This window comes from Orycteropus afer, unplaced genomic scaffold, assembly GCF_000298275.1.
Source record: "Orycteropus afer afer isolate SDZICR_OR568_19922 unplaced genomic scaffold, OryAfe1.0 scaffold00044, whole genome shotgun sequence".
NCBI lineage: Eukaryota > Metazoa > Chordata > Mammalia > Tubulidentata > Orycteropodidae > Orycteropus > Orycteropus afer.
The window spans coordinates 7,555,001-7,572,444 of record NW_006921631.1 but is presented as its reverse complement, the minus strand read 5'-3'; the positions used below and the strand labels follow the sequence as shown (position 1 = coordinate 7,572,444).

The 17,444-nt window shown below is 43.3% G+C and overlaps 1 protein-coding gene across 1 annotated transcript in view; it reads right to left on the bottom strand.

The window, feature by feature from the left end:
* Window positions 1-305: 305 nt before the first annotated feature.
* The window catches only part of ILDR2 (immunoglobulin like domain containing receptor 2), an 81,868-nt gene continuing 64,729 nt past the window's right edge, over window positions 306-17,444 (bottom strand). Inside the window, exons 6-9 of the mRNA XM_007937739.2 lie at window positions 8,686-8,799; window positions 3,874-4,090; window positions 1,705-2,377; window positions 306-341 (exon numbers count right to left, since the gene is read on the bottom strand). Coding sequence (XP_007935930.2) covers window positions 306-341; window positions 1,705-2,377; window positions 3,874-4,090; window positions 8,686-8,799 — 1,040 coding nt within the window. The remainder of the gene's footprint in view (window positions 342-1,704; window positions 2,378-3,873; window positions 4,091-8,685; window positions 8,800-17,444) is intronic.

The window sequence follows — 17,444 nt, the reverse complement described above, 5'->3', positions numbered from 1 at the left end:
GTTCTGGTTCAGCTAAGGACAGAGATTGGGCAGGATAAACTCAGTGGGTGAGAAACTCTGTATGTGGGAATATTCTCACACTTAGAATGTTTTCTTGATAAATTTCCCAATCTAGTTTGATGGACACTGAAGTTTGGAATCAGCCTTAAAGGCTGCCACCCATCCCTTGCCAAAGCAGATGATCAGTAAATCTTCCAGTTGTGGCCAGAGACGGTCCCAGGCCTGCTGGCTCTTGGATTTGTGTCTTGTCCCTGTAGTCGTCTTCTGATTTCTAGTCATCCAGAGAGATGTCTTGAAAACAAACATCAGACCACAAGGGACATCCTGGTTGGAAAGTCACTCTGAGGAAGAGCAGAAAGAGCCCAACATTAAACTACAGGCTGGTTAAAGAAAGCAACCTACACAACAGATGGTTCACTGGGCAAACTCTATAATGTGTGCAGAGTCTAGCACACCCCAACTTTTAGGAAATTACATTAGGCTTTTGATTATTGTTAAATAAACTTCAACTGGTCCTGAACCCAATATACATCTGACAGAACTTAGTTCCCTGGCCACAGAATATCTACCCACCCCCTTAGGGAAACTCCAACATTTGCAATTCCACAGGCAGCAAGTGTGGATGGTACACCACAAATCTATCCCACTCAAATCCCTTGAAAGTGCCTTCCTTTTTCACAGTAACTCAGTCCTTTCATTTTTCTATTTAAAGAACAACAAATACCCTCAATTGTTTTGGAGGGGTTAATAATAATGGCAAAACTCTTTTCTGGTCATGTTCCTTCCCTCCATATTACAGTGAGGAAAATGTCTAGCATGGAATCATGGAAGGAAAAAAAAAGCAGGAGAGGCTGGGTAATTGAGGCGGCACAAGTACTTGTGATTGGAGAGTAGCCTCCAAAGCACAGGGGTCAGAGAGATTTTGGTGACCTGCAATAGACATGTGACTGTTTCCCAACATTTCTCTGAGGTCCAAAGCTCACATTTAGGGGCTGAGAGATGGAGTGGGCTGCTCTTAGTATTTGGAAAGTAATGAAGTTTATATAAAGCAGCTTACAAAATAGACAATTAACTTGGCAGGGACTGAAAGATTTCCCTCAAATATATAGGGTACAGCACACAGTTTACACTCAATATTAAGTTGTCAAAGGAGGAAAAAAGTGAGCAGTCTTTTGTAAGTAGCAGTGGCTCCTAACCTCTGAGTTGTGGACTCTTGGGAATGTGATGCAAGTTACAAACTTTTTACCCCAGAGGAGAGTGCACATATAACATGCATAGAATATTTTGCACAGACCTCAGAAGCCCAGCTAAAGGCCTTTGCTGGTGATAGACTCCCCTAATGCCAGGAATAATAAACAGGTTTTAAAGCTGGTCTTTAGTTATCTAATATTCACTGTAAAATCATCCAAACATCTTCTATCTACTGTACGCCTCTTTTTCAACTCTCCAGGGTCTTATGCTGTCTTACTTTACCTAGCCCTGGATATTGTGAGGTTGAAAACAAAACAACCTAACGTCTGTCTGTCCATCGACAAATTCTCCCAAACCACCACGATGCCCCCTGAACCTGCATCTCAAGGCCCCCCTACTCTATTCTCCTTCCCACCTCCTCCCTGCAGGGGACCCCTAGACCCTGGGTGGCGACCCTGCCTGGTGCTTCCCCGCTCAGCCCACTTGGAGGAGGAGCGCCAGACACGGCCTCACAGTTTTCTTGGAGGGCTCCTTTTTCCTCCTTTTCTCCGAGTTGCTGTGGTAGGGCAGGTCGCGGCTGCGGTACGACGGGCCCCGGCTCAGCTCGCGCTCGCTGTAGGGCGGTAGCGCATCGTCGAGCGCGTCGTCCTCCTCGTCGCCCTGCGTTGCTCCTGCAGCCTTGTAGGTGGACGGCGGCGACCAGGCATAGTAGGAGGCGCTGCGCTGGCTGAGCTGCGTGCTCAGCTTAGACGGCGTCTCGAGGCTTCCCCCGCGGCTGGGGCCCTCTGCGCGAGGCTTGCGCTCCAGCACGCTGCTCAGGTACGAGTGGTCGTACTTGGGCGCCACGCTCGGCGTGCGGCTCACCAGGCGCGGCAAGTCCTCGGTCGGCCGCCGGCGCGGGGGGCTGTAGGACCAACCGCGGTCCGCGTCGGTCAGGGGTTCGCGGCTGCGGCTCTTCTTGCCGTAGTATTCCTCCAGGGAGCCGTCTTGGTAGAAGCCCCCGTGAGCCCGGGACTCAGACCGTTCGAAGCGGCTCCCGCCCCGGGCTTCGTGGCTGTTGCTGTCGGGCCTGCGGGGCCGCTGGCCGTAAGAGTCTGCGAAAGCTGCCAGCTCATCCATGGACACGGCCGGGACCCCTGTGGCGAAGTTCTTCCGGGACAACATCTCAGATTTGGAGCGCTGCTGGCTGCAGACAGAGGAGTTATTGGTCAGTCAACCAGTTAATGTATGGCACATCGGCCTGTGCAAAGAAGGAAATTTGAAGCTGGGGTATAAACAGATTCACCTTATTTGAGACCTCGGTTGGAAGACCGCGGACGGATCCACAGCACTGCTCTTTGCTGAATAACCTTGGGTAGGCCCCATAATCTCAGTAAAGTGAGGACAACTGTGACTATTTCATGAGTTTATGCAAAGGATCAAAATCAGGTTGTGTAGATAAAAATACTTTGTGATCTATAGTGTCCTGAAACACACCTAGGGCCTTCTGACCATTATTATACGAACCTTCGTTGACAGACACATGTCTCACTCCAGTCACTCAAAGTCAGCACAGGTGGTGTGACTTGCAATACAATGTGGCCCAAGGGGCCCCTGTCATATTTGGTGACACACAGAAGCATTTTAGTCCTCAAGAGCAAAGGCCAAGTTATCTCTGAGGGCAGCATGCCAGAGGGCCCCCTGCATTTATTTGTTAAGTTCAAGGCCATGTCTATTGCTCTTGCAAGGTATAGGATAGGTGACTGGTGAAAGTGTTCTTCAGTGGGGAAGTCACACAAAACTGGGTGCAAATCTTGGCCTCCCACATTCATTGGCTGTGTGACCTGAATAATTTCCTAGTAAGTTTCAGTTTCCCCAACTTAAAATGGTGATGTAGTGCCTTGTGGGAGCTCTGGTGGCGTGGTGCCTAAGGCATTTGACTGCTAACCAGAAGTATGGTGGTTCAAATCCACCCACCAATCCTTGGGAGGAAGATTGGGCAATCTACTTCCATAGAGAGATACCTCCTTGGGAACCCAAGGAGGGGTCACTGAGGCAGGACCGACTCAATGGTAGTGAGTTGGCTGTCAGTAAAGGCTTGCTTGCATGTTGTGTGTTGCTGACAGACTAGGAAGAACGTCCCAGTGATCTACTTCTGAAAATCAGCCAATGAAAACCCTATGGCTCAGTGTCTGATCCCATTGTGTGTGGGGCTGCCATGAGCTGGGGACCGCCGTGATGGCAGCTAACAATAGTACTTATCTCTTAGAGTTGCTATGAAAATTATAAATGCAACAGCATAAAGTGTTTGGGATTTTACCTTTCATACAAATGTTCAAAAATGATGGAGATGATGAGTGGCTTTTTTTTAAAAGAAAATTTTTGGATAAAATGTATGGGAAGGGAAGGGAAATGTTAACAAGGTTCCTTAAGAGGTCTAGAGCACTCATCCCAAAGGGCCTTGGATGATTAATTCTATACATGTCACAAGTGTACCTTTGCTTAATAAATATGAGAAAAGGGTGTTCAATAACGCACAGAGTGATGTGGCAGGATAACCTAGAATGGGAGAGATGCTATCAGATAATAGCTGGTTGAGCCCTAGGAAGCAGCCTCAGATGATCTACCCTGCCTTCCTGCTCCTGCCCTGCCACTTCTGCATCATGCTTAGCATCAGAACTGCCCCTCCATGGCCGCCTTCACCTGTGCCTGATGCTCTCTCGATCTTCTTTGTTGTATTCCATGGCTGAGGGCCCCCGGCTTGTCCCACTGCTGCCTCCCATGACACCTGACCAGTAGTCAGGATTACTCTCCAAGTCCCCAGATACAGGGAGCTGCTTGCTTCGCATCTGATGGTAAGACTGCCGGAAATTGCTGTCGTCTTCATGCAGGGAGCTGAGTTCCGAGATGGTGTTGTTATCTGCAGGTACAAAACCAGGCAAAGCACATCTTTCGACATGTTAGACAGGATATGAACTCAGTTAAGGCTGAGACCATAGGCTCTAAGACACTCCTTTCCTGAGGGCCTCAATCCTGTCCAGGGTGGGTTCTTAGCTCAGCAGGAACTGGCTCTAGCTAGAGGTCCACATGCTTACAAAGAGAGAAGCTTCCTACATGTTCTGTTCTTGGAATGGGAGAATAATTGTTATTGCTCCACCTAAGGCAGGCTTCCCAGAACTCAGGCTTTCTGCACTAGCCTACTCCTACTATATCATCATCTTTGTTCAAATGTTTGTCTTCTTCCTGTATAATGAGCCATGCTGATCCCAGGCATTTGAGCCTGGGCAAAAAGAGGAAACACAGATCAAAGCATCTTCCCTACTGCTCCCCACTCCCAAGATGGGGCCTTCATAGCCAGTTATGCTCCATGTTTTAGTGATGCCCCATTCTGGCCTCCTTTAGCTTGCTCAGTGCTCTCGACAGAGCAGAGAGTTCACAGGGCCAAAGGGATGTACTCACTTGGTGCCTGTGCTTTCCATCCTGCTCAACCATGCCTCACCCAGGAGCCTGGAATATCCTGCCCAATGGCACCAGCCACTTCCAGGGCCTGTGTAGTCTTTTTTCCCCCTCCCAGGTATGTGTGGCCAGGGGGGCTCACAGCTATTTGGGAATGTGGGAAGAAAAGGGGATAGGCTGCACCTATGGCTTGTGGGTTTCTACTTGTACTCTTACACTAGCCCCAAAATGTAAGAAGTAGGACTGGTTACAACTGTCTCATTTCCTAAGGTGGCCTAAGTAGCTTTTTGCAAAAGCACTTGTGAAAAAGAACTGGAATCTCATTCTGGAAACAAAAAAAGCTACTTACCTGAAATGGATTGAATTGAATTGTACTTAAATAAATTTAGTAAATCTATTTGCAGTGTAACGGAATCCGTGTTTTCTAAAACCCTTTTGTTAGAACTTCAAAATATTATCAGAAGCAATATTTATAAGGCTTAAGGCCTGGCTGTTGAATGAAAGGTAAGCAAAAACAAGATGTGGGAAACACAGATGTATGTCTCAGGTTCTCCTCCCCGCCCATCTCCAACAATCCTTGGAGGAGCAGAAATTTTTTGCTGGTTCTTACCCACAAAGGGGAGGGAGATACTCCCCTCATGGTATAAACATAGCCTCCTAATCCTATTTCATCAGGCCACAGGGTTTATCATGAATGCCATTCAATTTAATAATTGTGATCAGTTGGTTTTGAGTTATAAAAATATGTATTTTTAAAATATAACTTTTCTTCTTTTAAGGAGAATGGACTTGTTTGTGCTTGTTTTAAAGGAAAATAACTCAGATACTATCGATTAATAAAACCTGTAACATTCCCTTTATCATGATACTAGTGAATTCCAATTTCCTGGGAGTCAGAGAGAAGAGAATTTATAGATACACAAAGTGAGATTATTGAAAAATAATGTTGTTGGCTCAGAACTTTCTTTGGACTTTAGGGATACCTGACTTTTTATTTCTCCAGATAGGGAGGGCTATCTCTGTTTCACCATTCATAATGATGGATTGTCCAGAGCTTTGAACTGGTTCTTCCCAGTTAGTTATGGTCAGTGAAATGACACTGGAACAGACCCAAGTTTGTAAAATGTGAGTGTACTAGAACAATCATCAGAACAGGAAAAAGTTACAGGTTGATAGCCTGCTAGAAACTTAATCTCTGTCTTAGAAAACAAGGTGAGTGTGTGCATTGCATAGCAACCAAATCTCTTTACCACCAGATTAGAAACAATGGTGCCCTGCTCAAAGATGGCTGCTGACAGTGCTGCTTTGAATGTGTGTTGCTCTCCATAGTCTGGGCAATAATCCAGTCTCCCACAGCAGACTCCTGAAGGAGCTGACTACACCTCTTCCAAGTCTCTCATTCCAGGGCTTGTTTGTTTTTGTTTTGTTATGTGCCGTCAAGTCGGCCCCGACTCATAGCGACCCTTCCTTGGGTTTCCGAGACAGTATCACTACGGAAGTAGGATTGCCCAACCTTCCTTCCGAGGAGTGGCTGGTGGGTTCCAGGGCTTAGACCTGTAATTTTTCCGTTCTGGTTATTGTTCTAGTACACTCACATTTTAGATATTTGTATCTGTTCCAATTTCTCTGTGTTGGCAATGACTAAACCAGTTTGAAGCCCTGGCCACAACTACTTATAGTACTAAAGCAGCCGTAGCCAATACTTAAATGAGAGGCATAGCTGAGTTCTAATAAAGATTTATTTGCACACAAGAGGTGGATCAGATTTGGCCAGGGAGTCATAGTTTGCTGACCCCTCCTCTAGGACTTTCCATATTAGAAACATCCCAAGAACAACCCCCTACTCATTTGCAATGAGGACCATAAACCCTTTGCCAAAGAGTCAATTCCAACTCCTAATGACCCTATAAGATAGAGGAGAATTGCCCCACAGTGTTTCCAAGGCTGTAAATCTTTATGTGAGCAGACTACCACATCTTTCTTCCACAGAGCATCTGGTGGATTTGAACTACTGACCTTTGAGTGAACAGCACATGCTCAACCACTGCACCACTAGGGCTCCTTCCTAATGAGGATTATATTGGCTAGCAAATTCATGAGACTTTGCCTGAGACTCCAAATTCTTACAGAATCTATTACTCCCCTGCTCACAGCTGAAGCCATGAAGTGAAATCCACTTTATAATGAGACTTGATTCATCCAGACAGAGTTTACTTTGCTTTTCAGGAACAGAACTTCTCAAAGTAAAGTGAACTGCTTCTTCTCTATCTAATTATTGTAATGTCAACCTGCAGGTTATAGGAGATCTGAGTTCCAGTTCTGGTACTGGCTCCTAGTACTCCTACTGGTTACTTTTCCTCTCTGCTTCAGTTTCCTCCACTGCAAGATAAGGGAAGTGGATTCAATAATTTCAGAGTTCCTCGGCTAACATTCTAAAGTTCTATGAGCTGGAAGGTTGTGGTCTCTGAACAGAATTGCTGCTGCAACCATGGGGCCATCCACAGTTTGCTCAAGAACCTCTTGTATAAGACCACAAGTCTGGGAATCAGAAGGGCTAGATTCTAGTCTTGATTCTGTCACTTCATCTCTCTGGGTTTCTGGGTTTCCTAATTTTTACACTACAAAGGTTGACTTAGACCATTTCTAAGGTTCCCCTTGACTCTAAGATCTCATCACTTTATGACCAGCCAGCCTCTGATGACCAATTTAATCAAGGAAGACGGACAGACAGGGTACATCACCTAAACCAGAATCCATCCTTTAGTTTTAACCCTAGTTTTTAACTTTTCCTCCAAGCTGTGAGACTCTCAGAGTCCCTCTGAGTGCTCCTTCACCTTAATCATTATCTCTATCTCTGGCCCCTTACAGGGATCCCATGACAACACCGTTACAATTCACTTGTCAAGTGCAGTGACATCTGCATTCCTGACATTCCAATCTGGAGATGGTCTTTTTATAGTCAGTACCGGTGGGAGGATACAGCAATGGATACAACTCAGACAGGATAGATTTAGAATCGCAAACTGGGTGGAATATGTTGTCCTTAATCTGAATAAAGCTCCTCTAGACTGGGACTGTTTCCCCAACAAGTCCATCAAGTCTCTCATTGGTTCCAAGGTGAGGAGGGTTTAAACAGACACATAGTGACCTCACTTCCAAGCCTATCAGCACCCTCTGATAATTAGCCTTTCCATGTCAGACCTGCTTTGTGCTGCCTTTCATGATAGTTGGTAATTTGGAATCCACCCCAAAACATCAGCTGTGTCAGCTGCAAAGTCTCCAAGAGGTATGGGTGAGTTAAGGATTGGGGCCCTGCCACCTACGTTGTTGTTGTTGTTTGCCGTCGAGTTGACCCCGACTCATAGCGACCCCTCCTTGGGTTTCCGAGGCAGTATCACTACGGAAGTAGGATTGCCCAACCTTCCTTCCTAGGAGTGGCTGGTGGGTTTGAACCGCCAGCCTTCTGGTGAGCAGTCAAGTAAGTGCCTTAGGCACTATGATACCAGAGCCACCTATAGACTTAGCAATTAAACAGGTCTTTTGAAAAGTCCTCTTGCTCTCCACTCAGTCTCTGCTGGGAAGCTCAGAAGAATAATGTGGGCCTTTACTGCATCTAATTCATTTCACAGACTTGCTCTTTCACTTTGATTGAGGCCTCCATGCAACATATTGACAGCTGAATTATTCAATGCTAAGGGCTTCACACTGGAAAGAACTGATACTTAAGCTTCCACATATTAATTCATTGGTTTGAATATATTTTAAAGGAGATAGTAGGGAAAACTCTTTCAACAAAATATTTCAAACCCAAGGAAAATATAACCCCAGCAATATTGACTGCTAGTACAGAGCCATAACAAGCCAAGATGGTACACAATTGCTTTACCTTCATACCAGAAGGATTTTTTTCTTCCTTCTGCATACTCCAAGCCACCAAGCTATTCCTGCTGATTCTGACTCTGAAAGCTCCATGTTGCCTAACTTTGGTAACCCCCATATCTCCTTTAGCTTTTAACTACTGCATGATGTACAGATCACATAAAACTAACAGATGCTCACATCTGCCTCTCATCCTTCTGGCTGGATCGAACTGAGCCAGCTCCTTCTCGACATAGTACAGGACTTTCATGGAATCTCTCTCTTTGTCTGCTTGGATCCGGTAGCCTTTGCGAACTGTTGAGAAAAGAACAAGAAGGTGTGCTGAAAAACAAAGTATTAGATGAATGCCTCCATTCATTTTACAATGTAGGAAATGTACCTCCCAATTATAACAATTTAAAAAAAAAATAATAACCCAGGTATAATATTCTGTATTTATACATATGTGACCGTATCTGAGACCCCTAAAGCAGATGGTGCCATTGGAGTGGAAGACTAGCAGGTCAACAACAAAATTCCATTCTAGTATATTTCCAGTTATTTATTAATTTCTCCTTCCTATTTTTTTATTTCCTATGACTCCACTTGTAGCTCATCTTCTCAAAGCTTTTGAGTTCCACTTGGGGGCGTATACTCACAGTGAAAAAGACCATCTTTTAGATTGAGATACATACCACTGTATATTGGAGGATCATACCTTCACTTGATGGAAGAACATTGATTGTAACCATGAACAGATGCCCCAAAATGAGAGACTTTGACAAAAGAGGCCTGAATGGTTCCATTTGCCTGGGAGATGGTACAACAAATCCCTAACCTGGGTGGTGCATAAGAACTAACATTAGATTATAGACCCAATAGTACAAAGCAAGATGCAAAACAGATGATTTCCAATCATGGTTCCATTTTATTTTGTTAGCATTTTTCTTTTAGAAAAGGATATACCATATTTAGGATATGATTAATTCATCCTGCTGCTATGTGGTCACAATCAAGTGTTATTTTCAATGTTTTTTAAAAAAACAAAACACAAAGCTAAACTACAGCATGAGAGATAATACCATCTCCTACATCCCCACCACTCATAAATCAGGGGCAAAGGCTATTTAAGCCTCATAGCACTTAAATATCAGCTGAGCCCAATCCCAGCCCCCAGGGTGATCGGACTCAGGTAGGTATAATGCACATGAGAGAAAGAGGAAAAAAAAAGAGAGAGAGAGATAGAAGGAAATGAATGGGCTGGGGACAGAACAATAATGATGACAGACAACATTTATTGGGTTATGGAAAATGCGCTAGGTCATGCTAAGTGCTTTACATGGACATTTGCTCTTCACACCTAAGGAAGCTACTGTTACTTGTCACCTTTTATGGTTGAGAAAACTCTGGCTCAGAAGAACTTAATAACTTGTCTAACTTGCCCAGAAATAACTGCCAGTGCTGGGGCTGGAACCAGGGAGTCTAACTGAAGCTTAATTCCATTAGGCCTTTGGATTCTAGGATGAGGGGCAGTAAGGAGAGGTAGAAGGGGAAGATAACAGAGCAAAGCCCAGTGTAGGAAATGATCTCACCCATTTCATGGGTTGTATGGTCTGCTGTGTAGTCCCTAGGGGTGCACACAGCTTGGCTGCTAACCAAAGGGTTGGAAGCTAGAGTCCATCCACAGGTGCCTCAAAAGAAAAACCTGGTGATAAACTTTAAAAAAGTCAGGCATTGAAAACCCTATGGAGCACAGTTTTACTGACACATATGAGGTCACCATGAGTTGGAGTTGACTTGACAGCAACTACTGTGGTCTGCTGCATAGTCCTCTCTTCTGGCCTGTTGGCACTGTACAGTGAGATGAAAGGAAGTGACCTAACCCTAACGCTCCCTGTTCCCAAAGTGGGGCAAATACTGTAAAGAAACCTCCATTCTATTCTCTGGTCATGTTATCTTGGCTGTGGACAAATCCCCCTCCCCGCCACCCCCACAAGCTATTTACACTGAAGATTAAAATATAAAATTCCACAGTACTCTAATCACAGCCCAGACATAGAGAAGGACGCCCACACACCCCTTTGCAGGTGCACTAAATTTCTACAGGAGAACATGCTGGGCAAGTCATATTCACCTCAAATTGTAGAATGAATTACAGAAAGAAAAAAAAAAAAAGAATCTCAGCACATGATTTTTAGTGCCACCTTCACCAGAGATTAGATCCATAATCCTTACGTGGAAGCAATTATTAGCAGAAATGATTTTATTTATCAAGCTACACACTATTCCATCACTGCAGAGGCGTTTACAGAGTGGTACAGACAGTTCAATTAAAATGCAATTATCCCACAGAACTGCTATGTTGGTTCTGAGGCAGTTATGTCTGATAGATGAGACACAGCTGGGAACTGGGGAACTGGGCATCTTTGGCATGCTGCTGCTGGTTTGTTGAGGGACTTCCAATAACTAATGACCTACCTAGGACTCCTGAGAAGTGAGGATGGGGAGACCTCTTGTACTTTGGTCATGTTGTCAGGAGTGACTAGTCCCTGGAGAGGAATATCATGCTTGGTAAAGTAGAGGGTCGGCAAAAAAAAAAAAAGGAAGCCCCTCAATGATGGATTGACACAGCAGCCGTAACAGTGGACTTGGCCATTGTGAGGAAGGCAGTGTTTCACTCTGCTGTACATAGCGTCACTGTGAGTTGGGACTTTTTTTTTTTTTTTTCTTCAAATTTTCTTCAAGATTTATTTGCTTAGTCAGGGAAGAGAAATTCTTCTATATTCAGTTCATCCTATTAGTTTGTACTTTCCATTCATCTGGAAACAAACTTGAAGCTGAAAACACTCTCTCGGGCAGAAGCAAAGGACAGCTTTCCCAAGGTCATGGTACAAAACCTTACACCTATCCTGTAGAGCGCAAGCCCTCGAGATCACTGGACTGTGTTTAAATGATTATTTTTCAAATTTTATTGTGACTTGGGTGAAAGTTTACTGAGCAAATTCATTTTCCATACAGCAGTTCATACATATTTTGTTTCATGACATCGACTGTAATTTCCCACAATGTACCAGCTCTCTTCCCACTTCCTCCCTGTAGTTACCTCTTCCCTGTGTCCTTCCCTCTCATGCACTCCCGCCCCCCTAAGCTGTCTCCCTGTACAAACACTGCCCTTCTATTCTCCCATGACTGATCGCTCCAAGCAGTGTTTCAATCAATGTAAATGTGCACCCATGTGCCTATTTATTGTTTGGCTGGAAGCCACAGGAGTGAGTTCAGTTCCAGACCTGAAGGGTAACTAGAGACCATAGTCTCAGGGGTCTCACCAGGCTCTGTCAGACCAGAAAACCTGGTGGTTTATTTAATTTTTTAAATTATTTTGAGTTTTGTTCCACATCGTTCTCCCATTCTATCCAGGATCTCTTGCACCAATCCCCCTCCGAGGGGTTGAAGTGGTAGGCAGGCACCATCTAATTCTTCTAGTCTCATGGTCATATAGGCTGAGGACTGCATGGTCTACCAGTCCCTTTGACTAATTGTTTCCATTCATCTTTGGCTTTTTTTATTCTTCTTTGCTCTGGATGAGGAGAGACCCATCATTGCATCTAGATGGCCACTTGCAAGCTTTTAAGAGCCCAGTCGCTACTCACCAAAGTTGAATGCAGAACAATGTTTTTGTGTAGTATGTTATGCCAATTGAACTTGATGTCTCCTATGACTATGGTCCTGAGCCTGCAGGCTGAGTTGAAACTGACTTGACAGCACCTAGCAACAACATCTAGGACCTGGTTTTTATGTCTATAAAATGCAACTAATACTGTCCACCCTTTAATCTCTTAAAGAAGCAAGGACAACAAAGACCAAATCAGTGGAGGACTTTTGAGTTCTTTGCTAATTGTATGTTGTTGTTTGCCGTTGAGTCAGACCCAACTCATAGCGACCCCTCCTTGGGTTTCCGAGGCAGTATCTCTACGGAAGTAGGATTGCCCAACCTTTCTTCCGAGGAGTGGTGGGTGGGTTTGAACCGCCAGCCTTCTGGTTAGCAGTCAAGTACCTTAGGCACTATGCTACCAGAGCTCCTAATTGTACGGTGCAGCTCAAATGCCACCTCAACCATAAGGGTTTCTTTGATTCTCATAGCTAGAAAAGTGGTCTCACTTTCTCCCCTTCCTTCTTTCTTTCTCCCCTAATTTACAAGTCATTTGGTTTGTGATTTTATTGTAGTTTTTAAATGTATTCTAGTTTGTTTCAAGTTATTTGTATAAATGTCTATCTTCCTTATTAAAGATTGAGGGGAAAAAACGCCCTTAATCGATCTGGATCTCCCATGTACACTCCCTAAGGCAGTGCTTTTAATACAGCAGGCACTTACTAAATGTTCACTGAATTGAATTTCTCCTAGCCTGAGGGTAAGGCCAGCAGTTTCTCTGGGAAGAGCATTTACAGTAGAGTTTCCCTCTCTAGACTGTAAATTTCCTAAGGACCTTCTCTGTTCCCCTCCCTGTCTCCAGCACCTAGCAGAGTGCCTGACACATCACAGACATTCAATAAATGTGTGTTTATATGACTGAACGAATGAAGAAAAACCATGAATAGAAACTATATTACAAAGGATTACAAAGTACGGCAAATGAGGCCATGGGGTGGTTTGTCGGGGAATTTAGGTCAGGAAAATGAAGACTTGAAGGAGCAGCAAGATCTAGAAATTTTGCAATTGTTATTATTGATAATGATTTTTAAGTTAAGAAAATAACTATGTTTGTAGGCAGTAGGCACCTATGGCTTTATCTAGGTGTTCTTACTATGTGAAGCACTGTTATAGTAATAAACATTTAGTAATACTGAGATAAAGGTGTTTTTTTTTTTTGGGGGGGGGGGACCTGATGCTATATGGAACAATGTACCAGCTGTACCCTGTTGGTGAGAGATGGCAGATATTGGGAGCAACAGCTAGAGGCCCCTTGGTTAACTCCAACTTAGATTGGAGATTAGATTGTTTTCTGTTCATTTTAACAAATTACACCCCTCATTATGACACAGATTTGATTACATATGCATACGTTATCATATCCTCAAAATGTTACAGTAACTATTTACAGCCTCAGATAAAGACAGTAGTTTTGCTTTTCAATACTGGCATTATAAAGAGATTTGACTCTACCACTTTCAGCTGTAACTTTTCTGTCACACCAGGCCATAACTTCAGAAACCTAAATTTCTCCTATATGTTAGCTAGACAAGGACCTCTGGTGGTGCAGTGCCTAAGGCATTTGACTGCTAACCGGAAGGTTGGAGGTTCAAACTCACCAGCCACAACCATGGAAGGAACATGGGGCAATCTATTTCTGTAAAGATTTACTACCTGGCAAGTAGTATAATAGGGGTAACTGTGAGTCGAAATTGACTTGATGGCAGGGTTTTTTTTTTTTTTATGGTTAGTTAAGACACAGGCAGCCGGGAGCTCTGGTGATGCAGTGCCTAAGGCATTTAACAGCTAACCAGAAGGCTGGTGGTTCAAACCCACCAGCCACTCCTTGAAAAGAAGTTGGGCAATCTACTTCTGTAGTGATACCGCCTTGGAAACCCAAGGAGGAGTCGCTATGAGTCGGGTCCAACTCATGGGCACATAACAACAACAATAACAAGATCTTTAGCCTTTAGAGTTAGTATCCATTTGGTTTCAGTAGTTCAAAAGCTAGACAAGTCTCTTTTTAAAAAGGTGGGGTTTTTTTGTTTTCCCCATTGTTATTTACAAGTTGTGTGGCAACGAAACTAGTTCTCTCATCCTGGTAGAATCTGTTTCTGTGTTACATATGTATTCAGGAGCAGATAAAACACCAGACAACCTTTCTTGGTTCCTCCAAGAAGATGAGACATTCCCTTCTCTGGGCTGGCTTTATGGAACAGTTCTTATCATATAACCCTTGCCGTGGAGTTGATTCCGACTCATAGCCACATCTTTCTCCCAAGGAATGGCTGGTGGGTTTGAACCACCAACCTTTTGGTTAGCAGGTGAGTGTTTAACCACTGTGTCACCAAGGCTCCTTTCTTATCATATCATCTATCTCATACTCATTTTATTTCCATTCTTAAGCCCCCATTCCCCACTCTGCTAGACTGTAAATTCCTTGAAGGCAGGGAAAATTTATAGGCATTCGTATCTCTTTCTTGATTTGTGAAAACATGAAGAATGGTGTCAGGCTGATTTTTATCTTTAATTTGTTTGAAGAGCAGACAACTCTCTGACACATTGTGATATTTTAATAAGTACTGTCCTAGACTGATGGCCAAAGTCTAACATATTTGAAAAAATGACTTTTTTTTTCTGGTGATGTTTCAGTTTAGGGTTGATGGATGATTTATTTCTCTTTTCAAGTTCAGTCTGGTCCAAGTCCCAAAGGTGTCTTATGTGGCTCTTCATACTTCAGCTTCTCTATTTATTAGCCTTGCCAACTTTGATTTTAGTGGAGAAGAGATATTGGGATATTCACTTTGATGCCAATGTATAATTTTTAAAAATTCATATTGTTAAAGGATTTGAGCTGATACTTTTGACCCAATGAAGGCTCAACACTTTTTCAGCTAATTTCCCCTTTATAGTCAAAATCTAACTTACAAAACTTGCAAAAGAAGTTTGTAAGGCAGATAACCATGGATATAGCCTTGTTCTTCCTGTCCTATCTTAATGAGTTAAGGCTGTTTATGGATGATGGAACAGCTGCCAACTTCCACCCCCAGGGTGACAGCAGCTCAGTTGTGGGAGAAGTGATGCTTAAAATTTGCATATTCTCTGTATACATACAGTAGGCATATATATAGGCACATATCCTTATTAGCTCTGAAACTGACATTTCTAAAACCTACTTGCCTACTTAATTCTTTTGCAAGAAGGAGGAGTGAAGTCTAGGTGGATGTGAAAACAAGCAAGGCAGACTAGATATGCAAAGACCAGGTAGAGATAATTGCAGTAATCAAGGTGGGAGATGAAGGCAGCTAGGACAAGGATAATTGCAGTGAAGATGGAGGAAAGTAAACTTCCATTGAGATTATTTTGAGGAAAACTTAAACTGATGATGGATTGGATGAGGGAAGTGAGGGAGAAGAAAGAGTTGAGGATGAAGTTACTGCTCCTGGTTTGGACAACTAGGTGGACAATGGTGAGCATCATCCATTGAGGTAAGAAATGTAGAGATTGGTTTGAGGTGGAGAAGCAGCAGATTAGGTCAATTTTCTGGAGATCGAGTTTGAAGCAGGGCTTCAAGCCAGTTCAATCGACCCCCTGCTGAGAATTTTTGTTTCCAACTCAGATATAATGAATCAGAATCTACATTTTAACAAGATCCCCAGGTGATTCTCATCTATACATAAGATTTATAAGAATCACCAGAGTATTTATTAAAATGTAGATTCTGATTCAGTATGTTGTTGTTGTTGTTGTTATGTGCCGTCACGTTGGACCCGACTCATAGTGACCCCTGCTTGGGTTTCTGAGGTGGTATCACTATGGAAGTAGATTGCCTAACCTTCCTTCTGAGGAGTGGCTGGTGGGTTTGAACTGCCAGCCTTCTGGTTAGCAGTCAAGTGCCTTAGGCACTATGCTACCAGAGCTCCTCTGATTCAGTATATCTGTGGTGAAAAAGCAAATTCTCAGCAGAGGGTCAAACTGGAATCAACCAGTTCTCTGATCTGAAGTGCCTACAAGACACCCAGGTGGAGATGTCCAGAAAGTTGTTGGATATATAGGACTAGGTGCAGAAGAGAGATTGTCAATAAAGAGTAGGAGTCATCAGCATATAGATGTGATTGAAGCCATGGGAATAGATAAGATTTCCCAGGAAGAGAATCTCAGAACCAAACAAGGATGTGGAGGGATGTACAGAGGAAGAACAATCAGCATATAGAAAGAAAAAAGGAAAAATTACAAAGCATGGTGTTGAAAGGCATAGAAAGTAGGTCGGGGTGGCAAATACTTTTGAGACATCAAGGGAAGTATGGACTGAAAAACATCCATTAGATTTAGCAATAAGGTGATTTTGGTAAGAGCTGGTTTCTGGAGTGGTGAAGGCAACAACAAGATGGAAGTAAGGTGAGGAGTTAGTGAGAAAAGAGGAAATGGGTCTATTAAATATTCAAAAATCTTTCGAGGAGTTTGGCTGTGAAGTCAAGAAATGGGATAGAGAAATAACATCAGTGTTTTGAAAACTGTTGTGTTTTAATGGAAGAAATGTTGTGTTCAATGTTTTTGAATGCTGACAGGAAGGAAAAGCAAAGTCTGGAGATATGAGGTGGGAATGGGGTGGAGTGTGGATAGTCAATGGAGAACCTTGACAAGGCTGATAGGGATGGGTTCCAGAGCAGGACAGGAGGGAATCTTTCATTGTGACAGGAGGAAAGATGAAAACAGTATGTGTGGGAGGGGTAACTGTGTTGGTGGGTTGGAGGAAATTTTATGGTTTTTATTTTCTCTAAGAAGCAAGAGATGAAGTCATTTGCTGAGAATGACAGGGGAGATAGTGGATTCAGGTTTGAGGAAAGGAAAGAAGGTCTCAAATAGCTATTCTGAAGAATGGGAGAAGGAATCAGTGTGCTTCTAAACTCTCTCTCACTCAGTAACCAACTGTGTAAACTATTCATAGCTCATCAGAGATGCCTTTCCAGCTACACAGTGTTTAAAAGAGTATTGTGTGCAAATGTAATCTGAAAAATTACTGTTGCTAGATGATTACCCTAAAATTGAAGTAGCATATAAATAAAAAACAGGCTAAATTTGCATTTTTATAAATCAGCATTTCTTCACATTTTTAACATTCTTTAAAGAATAATCTACACAAAACATTGGCCTAAGCTACCTCTCTTAAAAGTTACAAGTTTATGTGAATGATCAGAATCCCCAGGTGTATAGTAGAGCTGACAAGGGGCAAGGTTGTGGTCACTGCTTGGTCACAGCCAGCTACCCAGAG